This window comes from Corythoichthys intestinalis, chromosome 21, assembly GCF_030265065.1.
Source record: "Corythoichthys intestinalis isolate RoL2023-P3 chromosome 21, ASM3026506v1, whole genome shotgun sequence".
Taxonomy (NCBI): Eukaryota; Metazoa; Chordata; class Actinopteri; order Syngnathiformes; family Syngnathidae; genus Corythoichthys; species Corythoichthys intestinalis.
The window spans coordinates 38,392,771-38,415,000 of record NC_080415.1 but is presented as its reverse complement, the minus strand read 5'-3'; the positions used below and the strand labels follow the sequence as shown (position 1 = coordinate 38,415,000).

Here is a 22,230-nt window from a genome sequence, read left to right as displayed (position 1 = left end):
GAAATGCCTTTAATTACACAGATGTTGCTCAGTACAGCGAGTGAGTGGTAGTACATTTGAAGAAAAACGGCGACGTAATTTCTCTTTCTTATTATCTATACTTGTTTATAAATGGTACTTCTTGTGTGTTCGTTTGCTATGATGGTCGTATGACAGTTTTATGGCGCCACTGTCAAATAAAGTGTTACCAAATACTATAACTAGCAATTGATGAAACAACTAGGAGAGTAGCTGAAGAAATAGTTAGCATTACATGAATTTGGATTGTTATTTACATCTGTAGTGCTGCAATGCATGCTAGGAGGCTTGCTGGATGACAGCAGTGTTGACAGCAGGTGGCAGCAGAGGTTGACTGTCCCCAAGGGAGCAGTGATGGCCAAATGAAGCTTCTTGAAACAGTGACAAAGCTTCGTGGTGGTTCATTTGATCTTAGGGCAGTCGTATGACGCAGCTGTCAAATAAAGTTTTACCGGTTAATACATTTGGGTGTGTATATCCCATAATACAGTGAGTACGGCTGTGGCTTATCTATGTCAGGGAAATGCGGGAAGGCAGGTGGTGTGGACCTAATTGCAGGGAAACAAAAAGCAGCAAGGCAGGTGGCGGTGAACTCAAAAAACATTTTTAATAACATCTAACCAAAAGCACAAAGTACAACCAAAAGGACTGGTGATCAAAAAGGCAATGTTCAAACCAAAACTTACTTAATCGGAGGGACTGGTACACGAGGGCTTGGACAGGACTTGAAATTGACATTGACATAGACAATGACGCAACAAGGAGTGAAAAGAAACTGGGAGCTTATATACACACACACACACAAACAAGGGGTAACGACACAACGAGGAACAGGTGAGCATAGGAGGATGCAGGTTGGAGGATACACCAGGAGGCACAACAGGTGAAATCAGTGGGCAATCACAGGGACAAGTCACACTAGGAGAAAACCAACACAAAACCTAACAATCTATGAGCAAATGCCGCTTTTGTGTCAAATTTGGTGGGTATAGTATATATAGTCATTTTAAGTTGTCCACATCAATTATATTGAAAACAAATTAATGAAAATTGCTGCTGTAACTTCATTATTTTAATAAGTACATTGGCAATGGGAAAACCCATTGGCAGTGTATCAAATACTTGTTCTCCCCACTGTAACTTGCTATGATCCAAAGTTTTGGACAGGCGTGATACTTGTGTGTGGCCGCAGCGTACACATCTGATGCTGCTCACAGTGGTCCTCTGTGTGCTCAGGGAGCTTGTGTGTCTGCTCAAACACATGAAAAATTAGAGGGAACATTGATCTTTTTTTTTTTCGTCGAGAAACACATTTTTGTTTCCAATGATGAACATGCTTCTCTTTCTTTCCACTCTTTCCACAGGGTCTTTGACTTCGACCAGTCTGCTGTACATGGAGACCCCCAGTTGGGCAGGTAAGGTTTATCTTCTTACCTCTGGTTACGATGCACACCATCAACCTAAACACATCCCTTCTCTAATTGGGGTGTGACAAAATATCGAAATGGTGATATACCATGATACTTTGTATCCCAGAAGGTTATCGATATGCTGAGGGCTGTTCCTGACCAATTTGGTACCCTAGGCAACATATTTGCTGGTGACCCCTATCCACAACAATAGATATTTTCATCACAAATATATAAACACTGACACTGTACTTTTTGTCCACTGGCAGTTTGTGTGTGGGAAGGTACTGGAGTGGTTGGTGGGTTTGGATTTGGTGCTGATGTGGATTGGTGGCTGTAAAAGATGGCCCGGGATTTACAGAGGGGGAAGGAAAATATTTCAGAAGAGCATCTACAAAGAGAAGAAAGTGGGATTAGATTAGTCAAAGAGCTGTTGATTGTGAAAGCAGCATGACATAACCATAATAGCGCCTAACTTTAGCAACCTACTGTACCTGGCTCAATCAGGTATTAAGATCTGGCCACTAACTTTGAGGTTGAAAAAAAAAAAAATCTAGAAGCACAGCAACTACACAGGAACACCAACTTTTAGATCTACGGTCCCTGACAAAAGTCCTGTCGCTTATCTTGTTTTGTAGAAACAATTGCTAATAACCTGACTTTTAATTATTCAGTTGGGTTAAAAAATGACTCATATGAAAGCTAAGACCCTCCCAAATGATGTTGAATGTACAAAAATATATTTGTTTCACTGAAAAAAGATTTATCATTTAATGAAGACATAAAGGTCCAATTTTGGCAGGACAAAAGTTTTGTCGTCTACAGAAAGTAGTGTAAAAATTGAACAAAAAATGTACTACAGATACAAAAACATGTTACATAACATGAAGTAGTGGTGCTGTGAGATCCAAATTTAATATTTTTGTATGACTTCCATTGGCTTCGGCAAGGATTCCTACAATTTATTGATGAAGTCATCAGGAACATCAAAAAAAGCAATCTTACATGCCTCCCAGAGTTCATCAACATTCTTGGGTTTCGTCTTCCATGCTTCCTCTTTCATCCCTCTCATGTCTGGTGACTGGGCTGGCCAGTCCTGGAGGATCTTGATCTTCTTTGCCTTGGGGAACTTTGAGGTAGGGATTGAAGTATGCGATGGAGCACCATCCTGCTGCAGAATTAGTCAATTTTTATTGTTAGGAATGTAAGAGGCAGCTAAGATTTGTTAATATTTCAGACTATTTATGTTGCCGTCCACCCTGCAGATCTTTTGCGCACCCCATACTGGATGTAACTGCAGCCCATGATTTTGGTAATGATGTAACCACCATACTTCACTGTTTTCTGAGTGAATCTCAGATCCATGAAGGCTCCAGTAGGTCTCCTGCAATATTTGTGGCGACTGTGGCGTAATTCAATGGAAGATTCATCTGAAAAATCCACCTTTTGACACTTTTCCAGTGTCCATCCTTTTGACAGGCTGTGGGCTTGGCAAATGCCACACAGTTTATTTAATTGTCTGCACCCTGAGAGTTAAATAGTCTGAAATATCAACAAATCTTAGCTGCCTCTTACATTCCTGACCACAAAAAGGGACAAATTCTGCAGCAGGATGGTGCTCCATTGCATACTTCAATCCCTACCTAAAAGTTCCTCAAGGCAAAGAAAATCAAGATCCTCCAGGACTGGCCAGCCCAGTCACCAGACATGAACATCATTGAGCATGTCTGGGGTAGGATGAAAGAGAAGCATGGAAGACGAAACCCAAGAATGTTGATGAACTCTGGGAGGCATGCAAGACTGCTTTCTTTGATGTTCCTGATGACTTCATCAATAAATTGTATGAATCCTTGCCGAACCGCATGGATGCAGTCCTTCAAGCCCATGGAAATCATACAAAATATCAAATTTGCATCTCACAGCACCACTACTTAATTCGCTTATGTTATGTAACACATTTTTGTATTTGAAGTACATTTTTGTTCAATTTTCACACTCCTTTCTGTAGGCGACAAAACTTTTGTCTTGCCAAAGTTTGACCTTTATGTCTTCATTCAATGATAAATCTTTTTTCAGTAAAACAAATATATTTTTGTACATTCAACATCATTAGCGAGGGTCTTAGCTTTCATATGAGCCATTTCCGAAACCAACTGAATAATTAAAAGTCAGGTTATTAGTAGGGCTGTCAAAATTATCATGTTAACGGGCGGTAATTAATTTTTTAAAAATTAATCATGTTAAAATATTTGACGCAATTAACGCACATGCCCCGCTCAGATTAAAATGACAGCAGTGTAATGTCCGCTTGTTACTTGTTTTTTTTTTTTTGTTTGGCGCCCTCTGCTGGCGCTTGGGTCCAAATGATTTTGTGGGTTGGGGGAGTGAGCATGGTGTAATGACATCAACAATGGCGAGCTACTAGTTCATTTTTTGATTGAAAATTTTACAAATTTTAATAAAACGAAAACATTAAGAGGGGTTTTAATATAAAATATCTATAACTTGGACTAACATTTATCTTTTAAGAACTCCAAGTTTTTCTATACATTGATCGCTTTAAGAAAATGTTAATAATGTTAAATCCATCTTGTTGATTTATTGTTATGATTAATTCCATCTTGTTGATTTATTGTTATGATAAACAAATACAGTACTTATGTACCGTATGTTGAATGTATATATCCGTCTTGTGTCTTATCTTTCCATTCCAACAATAATTTACAGAAAAATATGGCATATTTTATAGATGGTTTGAATTGTGATTAATTACGATTAATTCATTTTAAAGCTGTAATTAACTCGATGAAAAATTTTAATCGTTTGACAGCCCTAGCTATTAGCAATTGTTTCTACAAAATGGATAAGCGACAAGACTTTTGTCAGGGACTGTATGTTGACCCCCTCCCGGTTTACGATAGTGACCTTACGCAGCCTGACTGTCTAAAAGTAACATTCGTGCGGTATGCTATTGGTGTTCAAACGTCCATCGAGTTTGATCAAGTCAGCGAGCTTAAACACTAATGTAATGAGTAAAGTTGAAGTAATCACAACCAAAGACTTGTACAGATTTTATTGAAAACAGTTAAACATTATTTGTGACATCTTAACTTCAGCAATTACATGCAAAAAAATGCACTGTGGCACTTACCTTTAGTCACAGCATTAACACATGACAATTCATGTATTAATTAATGCTAGATAAGGGATTACATGAATTGTTATAATGTTACTTAAAGTGAATGTGACACGAAAAAGCATGTTTATTTCATAATACACGCGGTATTTTATGCTCGTGAATGATATGGACCGCTTGGATGTGTGTGGAAGCGATGCTATATTTATTTAGTTTTTTTAATCCCGCGCCATGAAAATGAGTGACTTCCGGCTTCGGTCTTGCATTGAGGAGGAGGGCGCTGTGACGTGTACGGATGAAGGCGTCCTCTTCACTATACAGCCGTACTGTTGTGTATGAGGACTAAGGATTCAGCTGATTTTGCGGATTAATACGTTTATTTTTCGCATCACGCCAGCCAAACGGCTGCAGAAAAATCTTACTGTATGAGGAACAAGCGTGTGCGCCATTTTGGAGTTTCAAAAGGTTCCCATTCACTGTGGATATTGGCCAAAACAAGCCCTACTACTATGGGACCATTGCACTTACGAGGAAGTGAGTAAACATCTTGTTTTGTATTATGTCAAATACGAATACAGCGATTACAAAGTAAACACTACAAACTTTCTTTAAATAAAGGACTACTTACGTTTGATCATTGATAGGCATATAAAAAGCTCTCCTCGTGCACATTAGCTGCACAACAACTGCAGCCGCCGTCCTCCGGGGAACGAGCTGTAAATTGCTCTCTGCCGGGTGGTTTGCCGATCCGCAAAGACAATCGACAACCCAGTCATCATATCAAATAATCCGGGCTGGTTATGTGTGATTTTCCGCTTCGAAGACTTTGAAACATCTCTCGGTTCGGGTTAGCATGTCGGCTAGCTGTCAAGCCTCTTGGTTTGTTTATATTCTCCAAAGCCGGGGAAGGGAAATGACATATGTCCGATTTAGGTGTCATAAAATATCGTTCGGGAGGTGCGACATTAAAGGTGAAGTCGACAGTTTTGACCGTTATGGAGTAATTTTGCCATGTCGTCCTGAATAAGTGCATTTTTATTATTTCATATTCCATTTAGCAGAAGAATATCCTGTAAAAATATTGAAGTAAAGAGACAGAATCAATGACATTTTGCAGCTCTCTTCGTCGGGTTTTCCTCGTTGTGAATAGTTCCAACACGACGGGCTGACTGGTCCTTCTCAAGCTATTTATTTAGCTATTGGGGAAAAATTCTTGGATAAAAAGAATATCCTGTAAAAATATTGGAGTAGAGAGACTGAATCAATGACATTTTGCGTCTCTCTTCGTCGCGTTTTCCTCGTTCTGAATAATTCCCCATCAATGGGCTGAATAGTAAAACCCATTAGCCCATTCACCCGCTGACGTAATCCACCTGTTGGGGACGCTAGAGCCATATAATGGTAGGCGTGGCTAACAGGCAGATTAAAAGACTCCTTTCTCGTCATCTGCGCTTTGCTAAATTGTTGTATGTAGTCGAATCGTCTCAAAATATCATTCTAATTCACATAATAATGCTATTTAAGATTTTTTTTTCTCCTGTTGTATGCTCTTTAAACATTATTGTCTAAAAATATATTAACCAATGTTTATTAAGGGACCCTTATGGCAAAGTATTATCCTCAATTCAATTCACACCAGAGGGATGAAAAGAACTTGTTTTTCTGTTTATTACTTGTATAATAAAATATTGCAGAACGATTTCCTGACCCATGTATCGATAATTGTTATATCACCATAGCCCTAGTCTCTGGTGCCTTTATTGATACGCGCCCCCGGACAGCTTCGCGTGCGTTGACGTTCGTAAGCGTGCAGCCAGCTGTCTTTTCTCAAGTGTGTGTGTGTGTGTGTGTCTGTGTGTGCATGCGCAGAGAGAAAATGTGCTGACTGCAGTGCTTCGGTTCTGGGCATGCCCACTCTCAGTGGCTATAAATCCTGAGCGCAGTGCTCTGACTGTGTCAGCAGTCCAGCCAATGAATGGATATTAAACGCCACAAAAAAGCCTCTTTAATTCTGCCGCTGCTGCCAGTGCCATGCTGTTGGAAATGCTCGCTTTCACTCTCTCTCGCGCTCTCGTTATCCATCTATCATTCACCTCTTTTTTTGTGTTCACTTTTATCACGTCTTTTCCCTCAATGTTTGATGGACTTTCACTTTCATTCCTACCTTTTGGAGATATATATGTTATTTTCTAATTTCCACTAGGGGAGGGTACCTCCCGATATGAGACAATTTACGATACAGGACTCAAGATAACGATTATCTCACAATACGGCGATGCACCGATGAGTCAGGGAATCCATCTATGATATTCTACGATAAAACTATTAAATAGAAAAAACATTTCTAAATGGAAAAAAGTTTCTTTTCAACATTTCTGTCAATAAATGCGGCAACACCATATTATCAGAGGTGGTGTAATTGATTTTCTTATACTGTATATGATTTTAAAATAAAGAGCTAGCCGGTAAAATGTTGTCTATAAAACTTGTAAAGCTTAAAAAAATATTAATAATTAAATGAACAAGAGTCGTACAAAGTATTATAACAATGGGTCAAAATTATTTTCCAACAGATCATGTGACTAAGCTTTCAAAACCTTAAACAACAGCTGATCTTGAACTGTGGATTGAACACGAATAGTGTCAAGATGCATATACAGTGGTTTGAAAAAGTATCTGGACCTTTTGGAATGTCTTACATTTCTGCATAAAATCACCTTCAAATGTGATCTGATCTTTGTAAAAATCACACAGATAAAAAAAACAGTGTCTGCTAAAACTAAAACCAACCAAACATGTATTAGTTATCATATTTTAATGAGGATAGTATGCAAACAATGACAGAAGGGGGGGAAATAAATAAGTGAACCCTCTACATAAGGAGACTGAAAGAGCAATTGAAACCAATTTTTTCCAAACATTTTGTGTCAGGTATGTGCCCATTTACTGATGAGTGGTTTAAAGCTGCCCTGCCCACTATAAAACACACACCTGGTAAGAAATGTCTTGATGAGAAGCATTGTCTGATGTGCATCATGGCTCGGTCAAAAGAGCTGTCTGAAGACCTGTGATCAAGGAATGTTGATAGGTCTAAAGCTGGGAAAGGATATAAAACCATCTCTAAAAGTCTGGATCGATTGATCAATCGACAGTCAGAGAAGTTGTCTACAAATGGAGAGTTTGCCACGTTTGGCCGTCCACCAAATATGACGCCAATAGTTCAGCGCAGAATACTCAGAGAGGTAAGAAAAAACCCTGGCGTGTCTGCTAAGGACTTACAGAAATCACCGGCACAGTCCAATATCTCTGTGCACACATCAACTATATGTAAAAGAATGGCCAAGAATGCTGTCCATGGGAGGACTCCAACAAAAAACTTTGCTGCTCATTTAATGTTCACAAAAAGGTACTTACACACTCCACAGAAGTTTTGGCAAAATATTTTGTGGACTGACGAAACCAAAGTTGAATTGGTTGGGAGTAACACACAACATCATGTGTGAAGGAAAAATGGAACAGCTCCCCAACATCAACACCTCATCCCCACCGTGAAGCATGGTAGAGGCAACATCATGATTTGGGGTTGTTTTTGCTGCCTCCAGGCCTGGACAACTTGCAATCATTAATGGAAGAATGAATTCAAAGGTTTTGAAGGAAAACCTGAGACTGTCTGTCAGACAGTTGAAGCTAAAAAGAGGATGGATGCTGCAACAAGACAATGATCCAAAACACAGAATTAAATCAACTTCAGAATGGTTTCAGAAGAACAAAATACACGTTCTGGAGTGGCCAAGACAAAGTCCAGACTTGAACCCCATTGAGATGCTGTGGCATGACCTAAAGATGGCGATTCATGCCAGACATTCCAGGAATCTGACTGAACTACAGCAGTTTTTAAGAGAAGAATGGGCCAAGATTAGTCCTTATCGCCAGACTAATCAGCAGCTACAGGAAGTGTCAGGTTGAAGTTATTGCTGCCACAAAATATTAAATGTGATGGTTCTCATTTATCCCCCCCCCCCCCCCCCCCCTTCTGTCATTGTTTGCATACTATCCTCATTGAAATATGAAAACTCATAAATGTTTGGGTGGTTTTAGTTGAAGCAGACACTGTTTTTTCATCTGTGTGATTTTGACAAAGATCAGATCACATTTGATGGTGATTTTATGCAGAAGTGTAAGAAATTCCAAAAGGTTAAGATACTTTTTCATACCACAGTATATACACACACAAATAATATATATACCCATACATCACTGCGTTTCGCGTTCATCAACATGTTTTGCCCCCACCCGCAAAAGTCAAAATCTGCTTATGGCTAGAAGTCCAATTCCATTTGAGTGGGAGGGGCAAAAAAACATTCCTTCATGTCAACAAATCAATGGCAACAAATGAGTTAACATAGACACTATTCTTGTGGAAAATGTTGCTATAGTGGAAGAGGTATGATTTTAAAAGATGTATGATTATTTGTGGTTACGAAGTGAGACCTTAGATGAAGGTGTGGCCATCTGTTCTCACGGTCCATCAATACTAATCTAATCGGAAAGAAAAGATCAATCACAACTAGCTTAGATCGGTGGAAATATACACAGTGCATGCAGTTGCTCTGAGGCACATTGCTGTGTAAAATCATTTTAATAAAAGGAAGGCTTTTTGTTGTTGTTTTTTTTTTTTTTTTTTGCTTGCATGTCAATTTTGTCACTAACCCCATTTATGCCCAGCTTGGATCATTTACATCCATTCAAAAGTGAGATAATTTACGGGATGACACCAAATGACATCTGTCGTAAACTTTCATTAATGCCTGTGACAGTGTCACAGTCATAATTATGATGGTCTTATGACGTGTTTTACATACAGGCTTTATTTAATCTGTAAAAACACAGCGTTGTAGAGTGATAAGGGTGTAAAACAAAAACATAATAAAGCTGTCAATTTTAGTTCAGTACCGTATTTTTTGGACTACAAGTCGCACCTGAGTCTAAGTCGCACCAGCCATAAAATGCCCAACGAAGAGAATAAAAACATATATAAGTCGCACCGGAGTATAAGTCGCATTTTTGGGGGAAATTTACTTGATAAAATCCAACACATAGAACAGATACAGTGGGGCAAATAAGTATTTAGTCAACCACCAATTGTGCAAGTTCTCCTACTTGAAAAGATTAGAGAGGCCTGTAATTGTCAACATGGGTAAACCTCAACCATGAGAGACAGAATGTGGGGAAAAAACAAAACAGAAAATCACAGTTTGATTTTTAAAGAATTTATTTCCAAATTAGAGTGGAAAATAAGTACTTGGTCACCTACAAACAAGCAAGATTTCTGGCTGTCAAAGAGGTCTAATTTCTTCTAACGAGGTATAACGAGGTGTAACGAGGCTCCACTCGTTACCTGTATTAATGGCACCTGTTTAAACTCATTATCGGTATGAAAAACACCTGTCCACAACCTCAGTCAGTCACACTCCAAACTCCACTATGGCCAAGACCAAAGAGCTGTCGAAGGACACCAGAGACAAAATTGTAGACCTGCACCAGGCTGGGAAGACTGAATCTGCAATGGGTAAAACGCTTGGTGTAAAGAAATCAAGTGTGGGAGCAATTATTAGAAAATGGAAGACATACAAGACCACTGATAATCTCCCTCGATCTGGGGCTCCATTCAAAATATCACCCCGTGGCGTCAAAATGATAACAAGAACGGTGAGCAAAAATCCCAAAACCACACGGGGGGACCGAGTGAATGACCTACAGAGAGCTGGGACCACAGTAACAAAGGCTACTTTCAGTAACACAATGCTCCGCCAGGGACTCAAATCCTGCACTGCCAGACGTGTCCCCCTGCTGAAGCCAGTACACGTCCAGGCCCGTCTGCGGTTTGCTAGAGAGCATTTGGATGATCCAGAAGAGGACTGGAGAATGGGTTATGGTCAGATGAAACCAAAATAGAACTTTTTGGTAGAAACATAGGTTCTCGTGTTTGGAGGAAAAAGAATACTGAATTGCATCCGAAGAACACCATAGCCACTGTGAAGCATGGGGGTGGAAACATCATGCTTTGGGGCTGTTTTTCTGCAAAGGGACCAGGACGACTGATCTGTGTAAAAGAAAGAATGAATGGGGCCATGTATCGAGAGATTTTGAGTGAAAATCTCCTTCCATCAGCAAGGGCATTGAAGATGAGACGTGGCTGGGTCTTTCAGCATGACAATGATACCAAACACACAGCCAGGGCAACAAAGGAGTGGCTTTGTAAGAAGCTATTCAAGGTCCTGGAGTGGCCCAGCCAGTCTCCAGATCTCAACCCCATAGAAAATCTGTGGAGGGAGTTGAAAGTCCGTGTTGCCCGACGACAGCCCCAAAACCTCAATGCTCTAGAGGAGATCTGCATGGAGGAATGGGCCAAAATATCCGCAACTGTGTGTGAAGAGCTTGTGAAGAGTTACAAGAGTCCGTTATTGCCAACAAAGGGTAAATGGTAAATGGTGTTATACTTGTATAGCGCTTTTAATTAGGGCCTGAGCACTAAGCGTGCGGAGGCCCTATTGTTTTGCAAAGGATTTTTTTTTTTTTTTTTTTTTTTTTTTTTTTCAGGGCAAATGAAAACGGCCAATTTGGAGGCTTGAACATGCACGAAAAGTCACCAAAATTTGCACCTACTTGCGGAAAATTCTAAATTTCGATAATTTTGCAACGTTGCAAAAAAATGTAACAAAATCGCTCAGTGGCGCCCCCTTGAAATTTTAAAATTCGCCTATAACATTAGGGTATGTCAGCGTAGAGCAATGAAATTTGGGGAGTCTATACCTTGTCCAAAACCGCTCCAAAAAAGCATTGGCACCCATATTCCAAACCCAACAGGAAATTGGTTATTTTGGATCGAATATGACATTTTTAGCGAATTACAGGGTGCACATTTGAGACCTTAGCGCCGAGGGAGTTAGTTGGATCATCTTCAAAATTGGTGAGACTGTTCATGAGACATATGAGATCTTAAGTTGTGAAAACGGTGCGTTTTCATTCATGGGTCTGACCTGGGCGTGGTGCCAAAGTCAGCCATTTTTTCGGCAAAATGACAAATTCAGTAAATGACTAATAGTTCCTTGACACAACGTTCAATCTTTTTCATATCTGGCATGTATGTGCGGTATCCCACCCTTAACACGAGTGCATTGAAACATTACTCATTAGGCCTAGCGCCCCCTAGTGAGAACAGGAAATGCCTTTTTTTACGAGACAGAATCCTCCTCCAAGGGAAAAAAATCTGTTGACCTCAAACCTGTTTTAGGGGAGCCTCAAGACATGTGTTCAGGTGCCTGATGAAAAATATTGAGTTTTCGTTGAAGCTGGAAGTGAAAATGACCGTCAACAATTTGTCTCGCCAAAAACTTTGAACAGTCATAACTCGGCAGATATACAACATATCTGCGCCAAACTTCCCGTGTTTGTTGAGAGTCATACACTGAAGGTTCTTGTAGGGGTCATTTGCATCAACTCTACAGTGCCAACTAGTGGCAACAGAAAGAAATTTAAAAAAAGGCTTTTCCTATTGGGTTTTTTCAACATAGAGCGAGGAAATTTGGGGAGTAGATACCTTATGCAAAACTGCTCCAAAAAGTGTCATGCACCCGTATTCCAAATCCAAAGGGAAATCGGGTATTTTGGATCGAATGTGAAATTTTCATGGGTTCACAGTAGGAGTTTACATTTGGAGGCTTGAATATGCACAAAAACTCACCAAAATTTGCACATACATGCAGCTTTGGATAACGTTCGATAATCTTGCAATGTTACGAAAAAAATGTAACAAAATGGCTCAGTGGCGCCCCTTTGAATTTTTCAAAAAGGCCTCTCCATTTAGGTTTTTTTAACATAGAGTGATGAAATTCGGAGAGTCAAAACCTTGTGCAAAACTGCTCCAAAAAGTCTCTTGCACACACATTCCAAATCCCACAGGAAAACGGGTATTTTGGATTGAATGTGAAATTTTATCGATTTACAGTGTGCACATTTGAGACCTTGGCACGGAGGGAATTAGTTTGATCATCCTCAAAATTTGCGAGACTGTTCATGAGACATACGAAATCTTAATTTATCAAAATGGTGTGTTTTCATTCACGGGCCTGACCTAGGCGAGGTGCCAAAGTCGTCCATTTTTTCGGCGAAACAACTAATTCGGATAATGACTGATAACTCCCTCATACAACCTTCAATCTCTTTTAAATCTGGCATGTGTGTGAGGTATCCCAGCCTGAACAGGACTGGATTGAAATATTACCAATTGTGCCTGGCGCCTCCTAGTGGGAACAGGAAATGCACTTTTTTACGGGACACACTCCTTCTCTAAGGGAAAAAAAAAAATCAATCAACCTCAAACCTGCATAAGGGAAGCCTTAAGACGTGTTGAGATGGCTGATGAAAATTATTGAGGTTTGGGTAAAGCAGAAGGGTCCAAAAGGAAAGTGATTATGACTGTCATCATTTTCTCTCTCCACATATTTTGAACAGTCATAACTTGGGAGATGTAGAGGGGGGCTGTCTGCCACCACCCCGACCTGCATGCCGTCCGAGTTTGCGTGGCGTCCGAGTTGCGCCAAACTGCGAGGGCCCGTTCAGTCCTGCTTGCAGGCCTAGTTAACAAAGTATTGCGATGAACTTTTGGTATTGACCAAATACCTATTTTCCACCATGATTTGCAAATGAATTCTTTTAAAAATCAAACAATGTGATTTTTTTGTTTTTTTTCCCCACATTCTGTCTCACATGGTTGAGGTTTAGCCATGTTGACAGGCCTTTCTAATATTTTCAAGTGGGAGAACTTGCACAATTAGTGGTTGATTAAATACTTATTTGCTCCACTGTATCTTCCTAAATTCCACTAGTTTATCAGAAAAGTCTGATAATAATCAACATGAAAGAAGAGAGTGACAGGAATTCATAAAGCGCTTTCAGCACGCATCCACACCCTCATCCCTATCCGTAAGAGCAATTACAGCTTTGCCTGCTTTAGCCTCTATTGGCGTTCATCAACAGGCCTCCAGGCAGGCAAACCCATCAAGGCTCTGACGCCCAATCACGCTGACATGGAACTAATTGAAAAGTAGCGCACTTCTCAAAGTAAAGATCTTCGTTAGAGAATTGCAGCTCCTTTGAAGATCCACAATGAGATTTGTTCTAGTGATAGGGCGCGGAAGCTGTTTTGTGTCAAAATGTCTTTGATGCGCATCGTTGCACGTCGCTCTCTGACGTTTATGGTTGAGGTAAAAACAGGTTTTTCCACAAAAAAATGTCCAGTTCATTTCTAATGGTATAAATATTTCACATTTCATTGTGTAAATCATCCTGCAATTTTTAAAAATCTGATTTTAGGCAAACAAAAGTTGTCTAGTTTTCACAAATTTGAAAAAAAAAAAAGCCCATTTATTCCCAATGACCCTATTCATTTTCCAATGAAAAAAAAATGCCCCACATCAAGAGGAAGTGACCTGAAAAAGTCCCAGAATCTAAGGAAAGTGAAAGAAATGCCCTCACATCAACAGAAAATGATCCAAAATACACAGGAAACGACCTCAGTATACTCTAGTATGTGTAGAAATGAATCAAAATCAACAGAATGTGACCAAAAAAAAAAAAGCCCTGGAATCTACATGAAGTGAAACAAATGCCCTCAAATCAACAGAAAACAATCCAAAATGTACAGGAAGTGACATCAAAATGCCCCAATTCTGGAGAAATGAACCAAAATCAACGGGAAGCAACATAAAAAAAGCCCCAGAATCTGCAAGAAGTGAAAAATATGCCCTCAAATCATCCGTCCGTCCGTCCATCCATCCACCCACCCATGATCTGCCGCTTAATCCTGGTTCGGGTTGCGGGGGCAGCAGCTTTAGCAGGGAAGCCCAGATTTCCCTCTCCCCAACCACTTCAAGCAGCTCCTCCGGCGGGATCTCAAGGCGTTCCTAGGCCAGCCGAGAGACATGGTATTTCCAGCGTGTCCTGGGTCGTCCCCAGGCCTCCCACCGGTGGGACATGCCCGGAACACCTCTCCAGGGAGGCGTCCAGGAGCCATCCAAACCAGATGCCAGAGCCACCTCAACTGGCTCCTCTCAACGCGGAGGAGTAGCGGCTCGACACTGAGTCCCTCCCGGATGACCGAGCTTCTCACCCTATCTCTAAGGGAGAGCCTGGACACCCTACGGAGGAAACTAATTTCGGCTGTTTGTATCTGGGATCCTGTTCTTTTGGTAGGAACGTAGATCGACTGGTAAATCAAAAGCTCCGCCCCTTCTTCACCACTACAGACCGGTGCAGAGTCTGCATCACTGCAAACGCTGCACCAATCTGCCTGTCAATCTACTGCTCTCTCCTACCCTCACTTGTGAACAAGACACCAAGATACTTAAACTCCACCACTTGGAGCAAGATCTCATCCCTAACCCGGAGAGGGCACACCAACCTTTTCCGACTGAAGACCATGGTCTCGGATTTGTAGGTGTTGATCTTCATCCCGACGCTTCACATTCTGCTGCAAACCGCTCCAGTGAGAGTTGGAGGTCACGGCTTGATGAAGCCAACAGCACTACATCATCTGCGAAAAGTAGAGATGCAATGATGAGGCCACCAAAACGGACATCCTCAACGCTTCTGCTGCACCTAGAAATTCTATCCATAAAAGTTATGAACAGAATCGGTGACAAAGGCCAGCGTTGGCGGAGTCCAACCCTCACTGGGAATGAATTCGACTTACTGCCGGCAATGCAGACCAGACACCCGTCGTACAGGGACCGAATAGTCCTTACCAAAGGGCTTGGTACCCCGTACTCCCAGAGTACCCGCCATAGGACTCCCCGAGGCACACGATCAAACGCCTTCTCCAAATTCACAAAGCACATGTAGACTGTTTGAGGGAGCTTCCATGCACCCTCGAGGGTCCTGCCGAGGGTGTAGAGGTGGTCCACTGTTCCACAGCTGGGACGAAAACCACACTGCGCCTCCTGAATCCGAGATTCGACTTTCCAAGGAACCCTCCTCTCCAGCACTCCTGAATAAACTTTACCAGGGAGGCTGAGGAGTGTTATCCGTCTATAATTGGAACACACCCTCCGGTGTGCAAATCCAGAGGCACTTTCCCCGATGTCCATGCGATATTGTAGAGGCGTGTCAGCCACGACAGCCCCACAACATCCAGAGCCTTTAGGAACTCTGGGCAGATGTCATCGACCCCTGGGGCCTTCCCACCGAGGAGCTGCGTAGCAATGACCCAAATCATTAGGAAGTGACCTGTAGCCTGGGCTGCTGGCAGCGGGAGTGTGGGGAGGTCAGAGTTCCGATCTCGCGTTGCCCCACGGCGGTTCCTTGGCATTCTCCTGCTTCCGCCTTCCCCTTTTGCTCCGCCTGGGTACCCGTCCTGCGCTCCGCTGCGAGTCGCTTGCTGGACACCGGTGTATCGGCTGGATGTCGCCTGCTCCGGCGGGGGACCCTGCCTTGCCCTGGGCTTGGTGGGCCGCTGGGGATCCCGTGGCGTGCTGTGCTGCGGCTGTAGCTCGTGGGCCAGGTGGACGGACGGGTACGGGGGCGGACGTGGGGTTGGTGGTGGGTCCCCTCTTCCCATCCCTGAGGGCTGGTTGATGGGAGCGCGGGTGGCCCGTGGCACCATCCTGGATCCTGGGGGGATGACGATGGCTCCTTTGCTGGGCTACAGGAGGAGGGATGGGCTGTGCCCCCCCTCCCCAGGCTGGCTGGGTGGGGGTCGTGGCCCTGGGTTGGCGCTTGTGTGGTGTCTCCGCTCGTCTGCATGGCTGTCACATGTTTGTTGGGGCTCGCGTACGGCTGGATTTGATTGGGTGCGCTCGGGTCGGAGGTCCCGGTGCCGAGGCTGGCGGTGGGGCGACGCAGGGTCGGTTGCCAACGGGCTTACACTCACAAGAGATTCACACAATTACTGGGTTCTAGGTCACAGAGCTGATTTGTGTCCATTCTACCCCTCCCAATCACTTAGCTTTTAGACTTCCCCACCCACCTTCCCTTCTTTCCCAGGTCAACAGGCCCCCACATGGTGTCAACCGGAAATACATCTAACTAACGATAGCACCAACATATTAATAGTTAGTGTAGGTGTTCAATGTATTTCTTGTTGTTGTTTGTTTTCTTCTCATGTGTTTTTTTTCTTCTGTTCCCCCATAACCCCTTCCTGTTCGCTGCTTTGTCAGAATAATACTCTATAATACTAAAATAATACTAATATTCTCAATATGAAACATTAAAACAGTTCAGACCAACCGGACACTGAGACTTCCATTTTCCATGTCATACAGCTGAACAAGACAGGTTTTTAAAAAGGAAAAAAAAAAAAGGAAGTGACCTGTAACTACCCTAAAATTGACAATGAAGTGCCCCAAGACTTTGGCACTAAGATGATTGATTGGTATGACTGTTAATATTGACGTGATTTACTTTTGGGTCTGTTTGATGCGAAAAGCAGCCACAAAGCGATAAAGTTTTCCTTTCCCCAAACACTGCTCTAGATTTTAGAGTCCCCCCCTCCCCAGACATTAAATTTTAGATGCAATTTTCTCTGTCAGAGGGGCCAGTCTATGGTTATAAATCAGGTGCTGGGCGATTTGTATACATTTCCATTCCTTCTGCCTATATTTTGCGCCACTTAACAGGAAAGCTTTAAAATGCATATTGCATGAGCCTAAATGTAGTTTTTACCTGGTGGTGCAAATCCATGGTATTGATTAACGTAAGGGAAAATAGTACAAATGATCTTTGAAAGAGTCAACATTCTTGCGAAAAATGAATATTCTGTTAACCGTTAGTGATGTAAGTCTCCCTACTTTCTCAATTACAGTAGCGTTATTAGACAACCCAAATGATCTCTCCCCTACAGCAAAACTCTTCCAATTAGGTTTTCAGTGAAAATGTAATTTTCTGCATATTATGGTGATGAAAACCTCTAAATAGATCAAATAATTGACTTTTGATTAAGCGAGACTATTTAGATTGTTCAAAAGATTTTAGGAAAAGTGCTTGTAGATGAAGTGATAGTTTGGATTCATTTATTGTTGATGTAATTTTTCCTTAAAGTTGCTATAGTTGTTCTTCTCTGGGCTATTTAAGAATGGCAGTACTGTGTCTGAACCCGTGTTGTTAATGTTACTTTTGAAAAGTAGTTAGTGAAAGAGGTAGTGCCTTTCCTCATACGCACCGTCTAACTGTTTGCATTATTCTAACACACTTAATATAATCAATCAGGGAATAGTATCGTTTCTCGTGTTTACTCTTTGACTGTTTGTATTAATCTAACACACCCATTGTGAAATAAATAGCACCGATACCATGGTTTGAGGACAACAAGCAGAATATAGGGCATAAGAGATACATGACACCTTCTTATCTAGGAAGCCCAACGTGTGCGTCATGCAACTGATTGACTCTGACAAGCCCATGTCTGCACAACCAACTCTCGCAATCAGTTCTCCCGGACAGTCCAGAACAAATGGCGGGACGCCCTGTCCCAAACAAGGAACACCGGAGAACGCCCGATATCCAACTGATAACACGACGGATAAGACTCCAAGAGCCCCTTTGATGCCGAGGGGGCAAAATCCACAACCTTCGTTGCCCTGACAACAGTAACTCCCGGATCCCCCTGTCCAATCCACAAGCAGAATATAATCCTAAACAACGCCCAAGCCCACCCTTCTTCTGCCCACAGCCCGCCCTGTGAGAGACTTCAAAAGACTGAATGTTTAACTAATCATTGTCATTTTTTTCTCGAGAACCTTTTGTTGACTTGTGATATGGTGACCTTGGGTCCCTCTGTGCCAAGGGCGTAGGTTTGGTCCCAACATTGGTAGGGACGATATAACTGCATTACCTGCTTGTACACTTTTTGCTGGGGACGGGACATTAATAAGACCAAACAGATTATAACTGAGGTCAGAGCTACATTTAATAAAGAGACTTGTACTCTGAAGCCACCATGTTGCATTACCACAATGCAAATAATGATCCAAATGAGGGATGGCTAGCTAGACTTCGTTGTTACTTGTGGAGGCTGGCCTGACCACAGTCGTTTTTCAGGTTAGCAAGTTCACACAGTTTAACGTTATGCTAACTCTGATGCAGGTCGGACTTTCAGTAGCAAAATTAGTGGCGTTTCCCCCACCTCCAAAACATTGTCGTCTTATTACATTACTTACAGTGGCCCTGATAACTGGAAAAACTTCTAATATCCCTCCTCTTCGAAGGGGGTGGCATGTTGTCAACATGAATCTGTTGGGGCTGTGTGAGTGTGCGTGAGTATGGCGGGGGGGAAATCGGTCAAGTCATCAGCCAATCAAACGTGCGTTTGAGGGGGGGGAAATGGACATGGCACATTCAGCAAGTGAAAAGTGATAAATGTAAGTGGACAAAATGAAAATAATTCACTTAATAATGGTAGGGTCTATTCTGTCCTTATGGGAAGACAATCAAAATTATTATATTATATAAATATGATTATTCATATTATATAACTGTACTCATTATATAATGCAAATAAGTTTGCTTAAAAGTTGGTGGGGACAATTTGTGCATCCTGAAAATTTGGTAGTGTTATGTCCCTACCGTCCCGATGCAAACCTACACCCTTGCTCTGTGCTGTATGATTTCTGTCGATCAGAATAAATTGTCAAATTGTGTTTCAACGCCTTTTTCCAGCTTTCAAAATGGAGACAGTACAAGGGGTTAAGACTAAGGTGAACTCGCGGAGTTTGGCCTTTTGGCCGGGTTCTCGCCAGCCCGGGTCGTTGGAGCTGCGCCAATTCGGGTCCGGCGGTTCGGCTGGCGTGATTCCGGCAATCTGGATAAAAGGGTCAGATTCCTTCATTAGTTGCAGTCAAAAATTACTTCTCGCAAAAAGTAACTGAGTTAGAAGCAGTTACCTCATTGTAAGAGTCAGTGGCGTCGTTAGTCGTATTCTCAAGCCCCCCTAAATAATTGTGAGTTGTTTTATTTAAAAAAAATTAAAGACATAAAATTTAGACAATTAAGACATACAAATTGCTAACATTCACTTTGAAATTGCCAGAGTATTAGTTTAACTCAATAATAATATAACTTCATCAAATCAATCATTATTAACCTAAATATGATCATCAATCTGTCAGTTTTCGCTCAGTTTAAGAGTAAGGTAGAGAGCCCCTTTAGTTCCTCGTTATCCAATCCGTTCCACTTGTTCATATAGAAAACGCCAACATCACTGAAAATCCACTCCACGTTTTCCCTGTGAATTTTTTCATATATTTACCCTGTTTAAACTTTTTTTCCCATTTTTTTCTTCATTTGGATCGATTATTTATCATGTAACATATCAGAGAAAATGTGACAGTAACAAAAAATAAATAAAAATTAAGCCATAGTTATGAGGTAGATATCCGTGACCTTTTTACCGACACCTTTTTTTTCATTGTGAGGTCATTTGTTTAAAAGATTAAAATACGCGAGTGAATCATTTTTTAAAGTCTTTTTAAAAAAAAATTTTTTTAATGAAATATTAGACATCAATTAATGATTCTAAGCTACAAATGACAGACATTTTGAATAAGAAATGTAATTACTTCTTTTTATGGCTGGGTTGAAACAAAAGCGGTTGCGCGACGTCTGTAAACGGGGGTTTTCCAGGGTAACACGGACAAATTAAAAATAGTTGGGGGCTTAATGCGCCATGAATCTGCTATGGCAGCGTATAGACATATTGTTCTATCAAACACAACAGTTCTTTTGGCTTAAAATACAGCAGTTTATTTTAAAAAGGAGAGCAAGAGGGGTGTTTTCAGCCATATATGTATTATTATATTGTAGTGTCTACAAGGACACCACCATCAGGAAAACAGTACATTATTTTCACGCCACAAAGTATATATGAAAAAATAATAATAATCATAATAATTTGCTGAGAGTTTAAGATGATTGGACATCTATTCGTGATAACATCATTTCAATTCACAGCAGAAGGACGAATGGACGTCAAAGCGCACGGTCTTTTTTTTAATTTATTTTTATTTTTTATAAACAGTGCCGTGCGTAGCTGCCGGTCATCTTGGGTAGGGTGACTGGCCTTTGAAAACTAAATCTCAAAGAGATGATGTCATTGCAGTGCATATCGGTACAACACTAGGTATTAAATAATCATCCCTGAAAATGCTGAGTTTTTTTTATTTTAAATATCCATCAGCATTGAAAGACTAATCAGATATTATCAATTGAAAATATACATTAGCATATTGCAATACCGCAGTAGGTTTTTGTCCACCATGAATTTTGCCATCTCGCAGCAACTCCGAGGATGTACTCGTATTTTTTCCCTCCAAATCTGTCAAAAAGGGAAATGTACTTCTCCAGTTTTTTCTTAGCAAGCGACCTATAAATTATTTAAATGACTGGAATCTGTGGCTATAAAAAGGGCAAAGCTTACTTACTTAAGCTGCCAGCCACCAGTAAAACAAAACAAGCTGCAAAGCTTCATAAAGTTTGTCCTGTCAGAAAAACCTTGACAAAGTCTTTCTTTGCCCAAAGGTTAATTGATGCCGATGTTGTTAGTCCGGGCAGACGATTAATTCATCTTCAATGCCACGCTGTTATTTCACTATTGTTGCATATTTTCAATCAGAGAACATATACGGGGGTGGCAGAGAGTGTTAGGAAAGACCTTTGTAGACATTTGACAAGTGGTGCGACAGTATATCGAAAAGGTGATATATCGTGATACTTCGTAACCCAAAAAGGTGATCAATATGCTCCTGTCAAGAATTGATATATCGTTTTAGAAGGGTGTCGCTGTTTTAAAAAAAAAATGATAATAAAATAAAACTAGAAACAGAAGCAAGAAGAAGCTAGAAGCAATTTCTGGAGAAATTACGACTGGGTTTTGCTGTGGTGGATACAGATCTATCATGTCACTTCCTGCTGTGTTTTTGAACCGGTGTGCCATGGCACACTAGTGTGCCTTGAGAGATTGTCAGGTGTGCCGCGAGAAATTATCCAATATCCTCAAAGTAGATTAGTGCTGGTGAATGCGATACAGACCCCCTCAAGATAAAAGAGTTGTCAATCTACATATCATCACAAATGTTGTGAAAATATTTTATCAACGTTGAAAAGGTACCTAGTGTTCCTTTCATACATTTCTGAGGTATTGGCTCAGGACTTCACTTTGGCTGATCCTCAACAGCTGGGCCGAGAGCGAAAAGTGGTATTTTCCATCTGGCAAAATTGATTTTCTCATGTGGCATTTTTTTTTTGCAATGTCGCAAAATGGATTTTGCCATGTGGCATTTTTTCCCATGTGGCATTTTTTTGCCATGTGGCAAAATGGATTTTGCCATGTATCATTTTTTTTTGCCATGTATCTTTTTTTTTGCCATGTGGCAAAATGGATTTTACCATGTGGCATTTTTTTGCCATGTGGCAAAATGGATTTTGCCATGTATCATTTTTTTTGCCATGTATCTTTTTTTTTTTTTTGCCATGTGGCAAAATTGATTTTACCATGTGGCATTTTTTTGCCATGTGTCAAAATGGATTTTGCCATGTGCCCTTATTTTGCCATGTGGCAAAATGGATTTTGCCATGTGACATTTTTTTTTGTATGTGGCAAAATGGATTTTGTTTTTT

The 22,230-nt window shown here is 41.2% G+C and overlaps 1 protein-coding gene across 9 annotated transcripts in view; it reads left to right on the top strand.

Annotated features, from left to right (window-relative positions):
- rbfox3a (RNA binding fox-1 homolog 3a) overlaps positions 1-22,230 on the top strand; it is a 597,184-nt gene that overhangs the window by 186,596 nt on the left and 388,358 nt on the right. For all 9 annotated transcript variants that reach the window (XM_057825678.1, XM_057825683.1, XM_057825684.1 and 6 more), the window contains one exon: positions 1,383-1,433. In XM_057825678.1, coding sequence (XP_057681661.1) covers positions 1,383-1,433 — 51 coding nt within the window. The remainder of the gene's footprint in view (positions 1-1,382; positions 1,434-22,230) is intronic.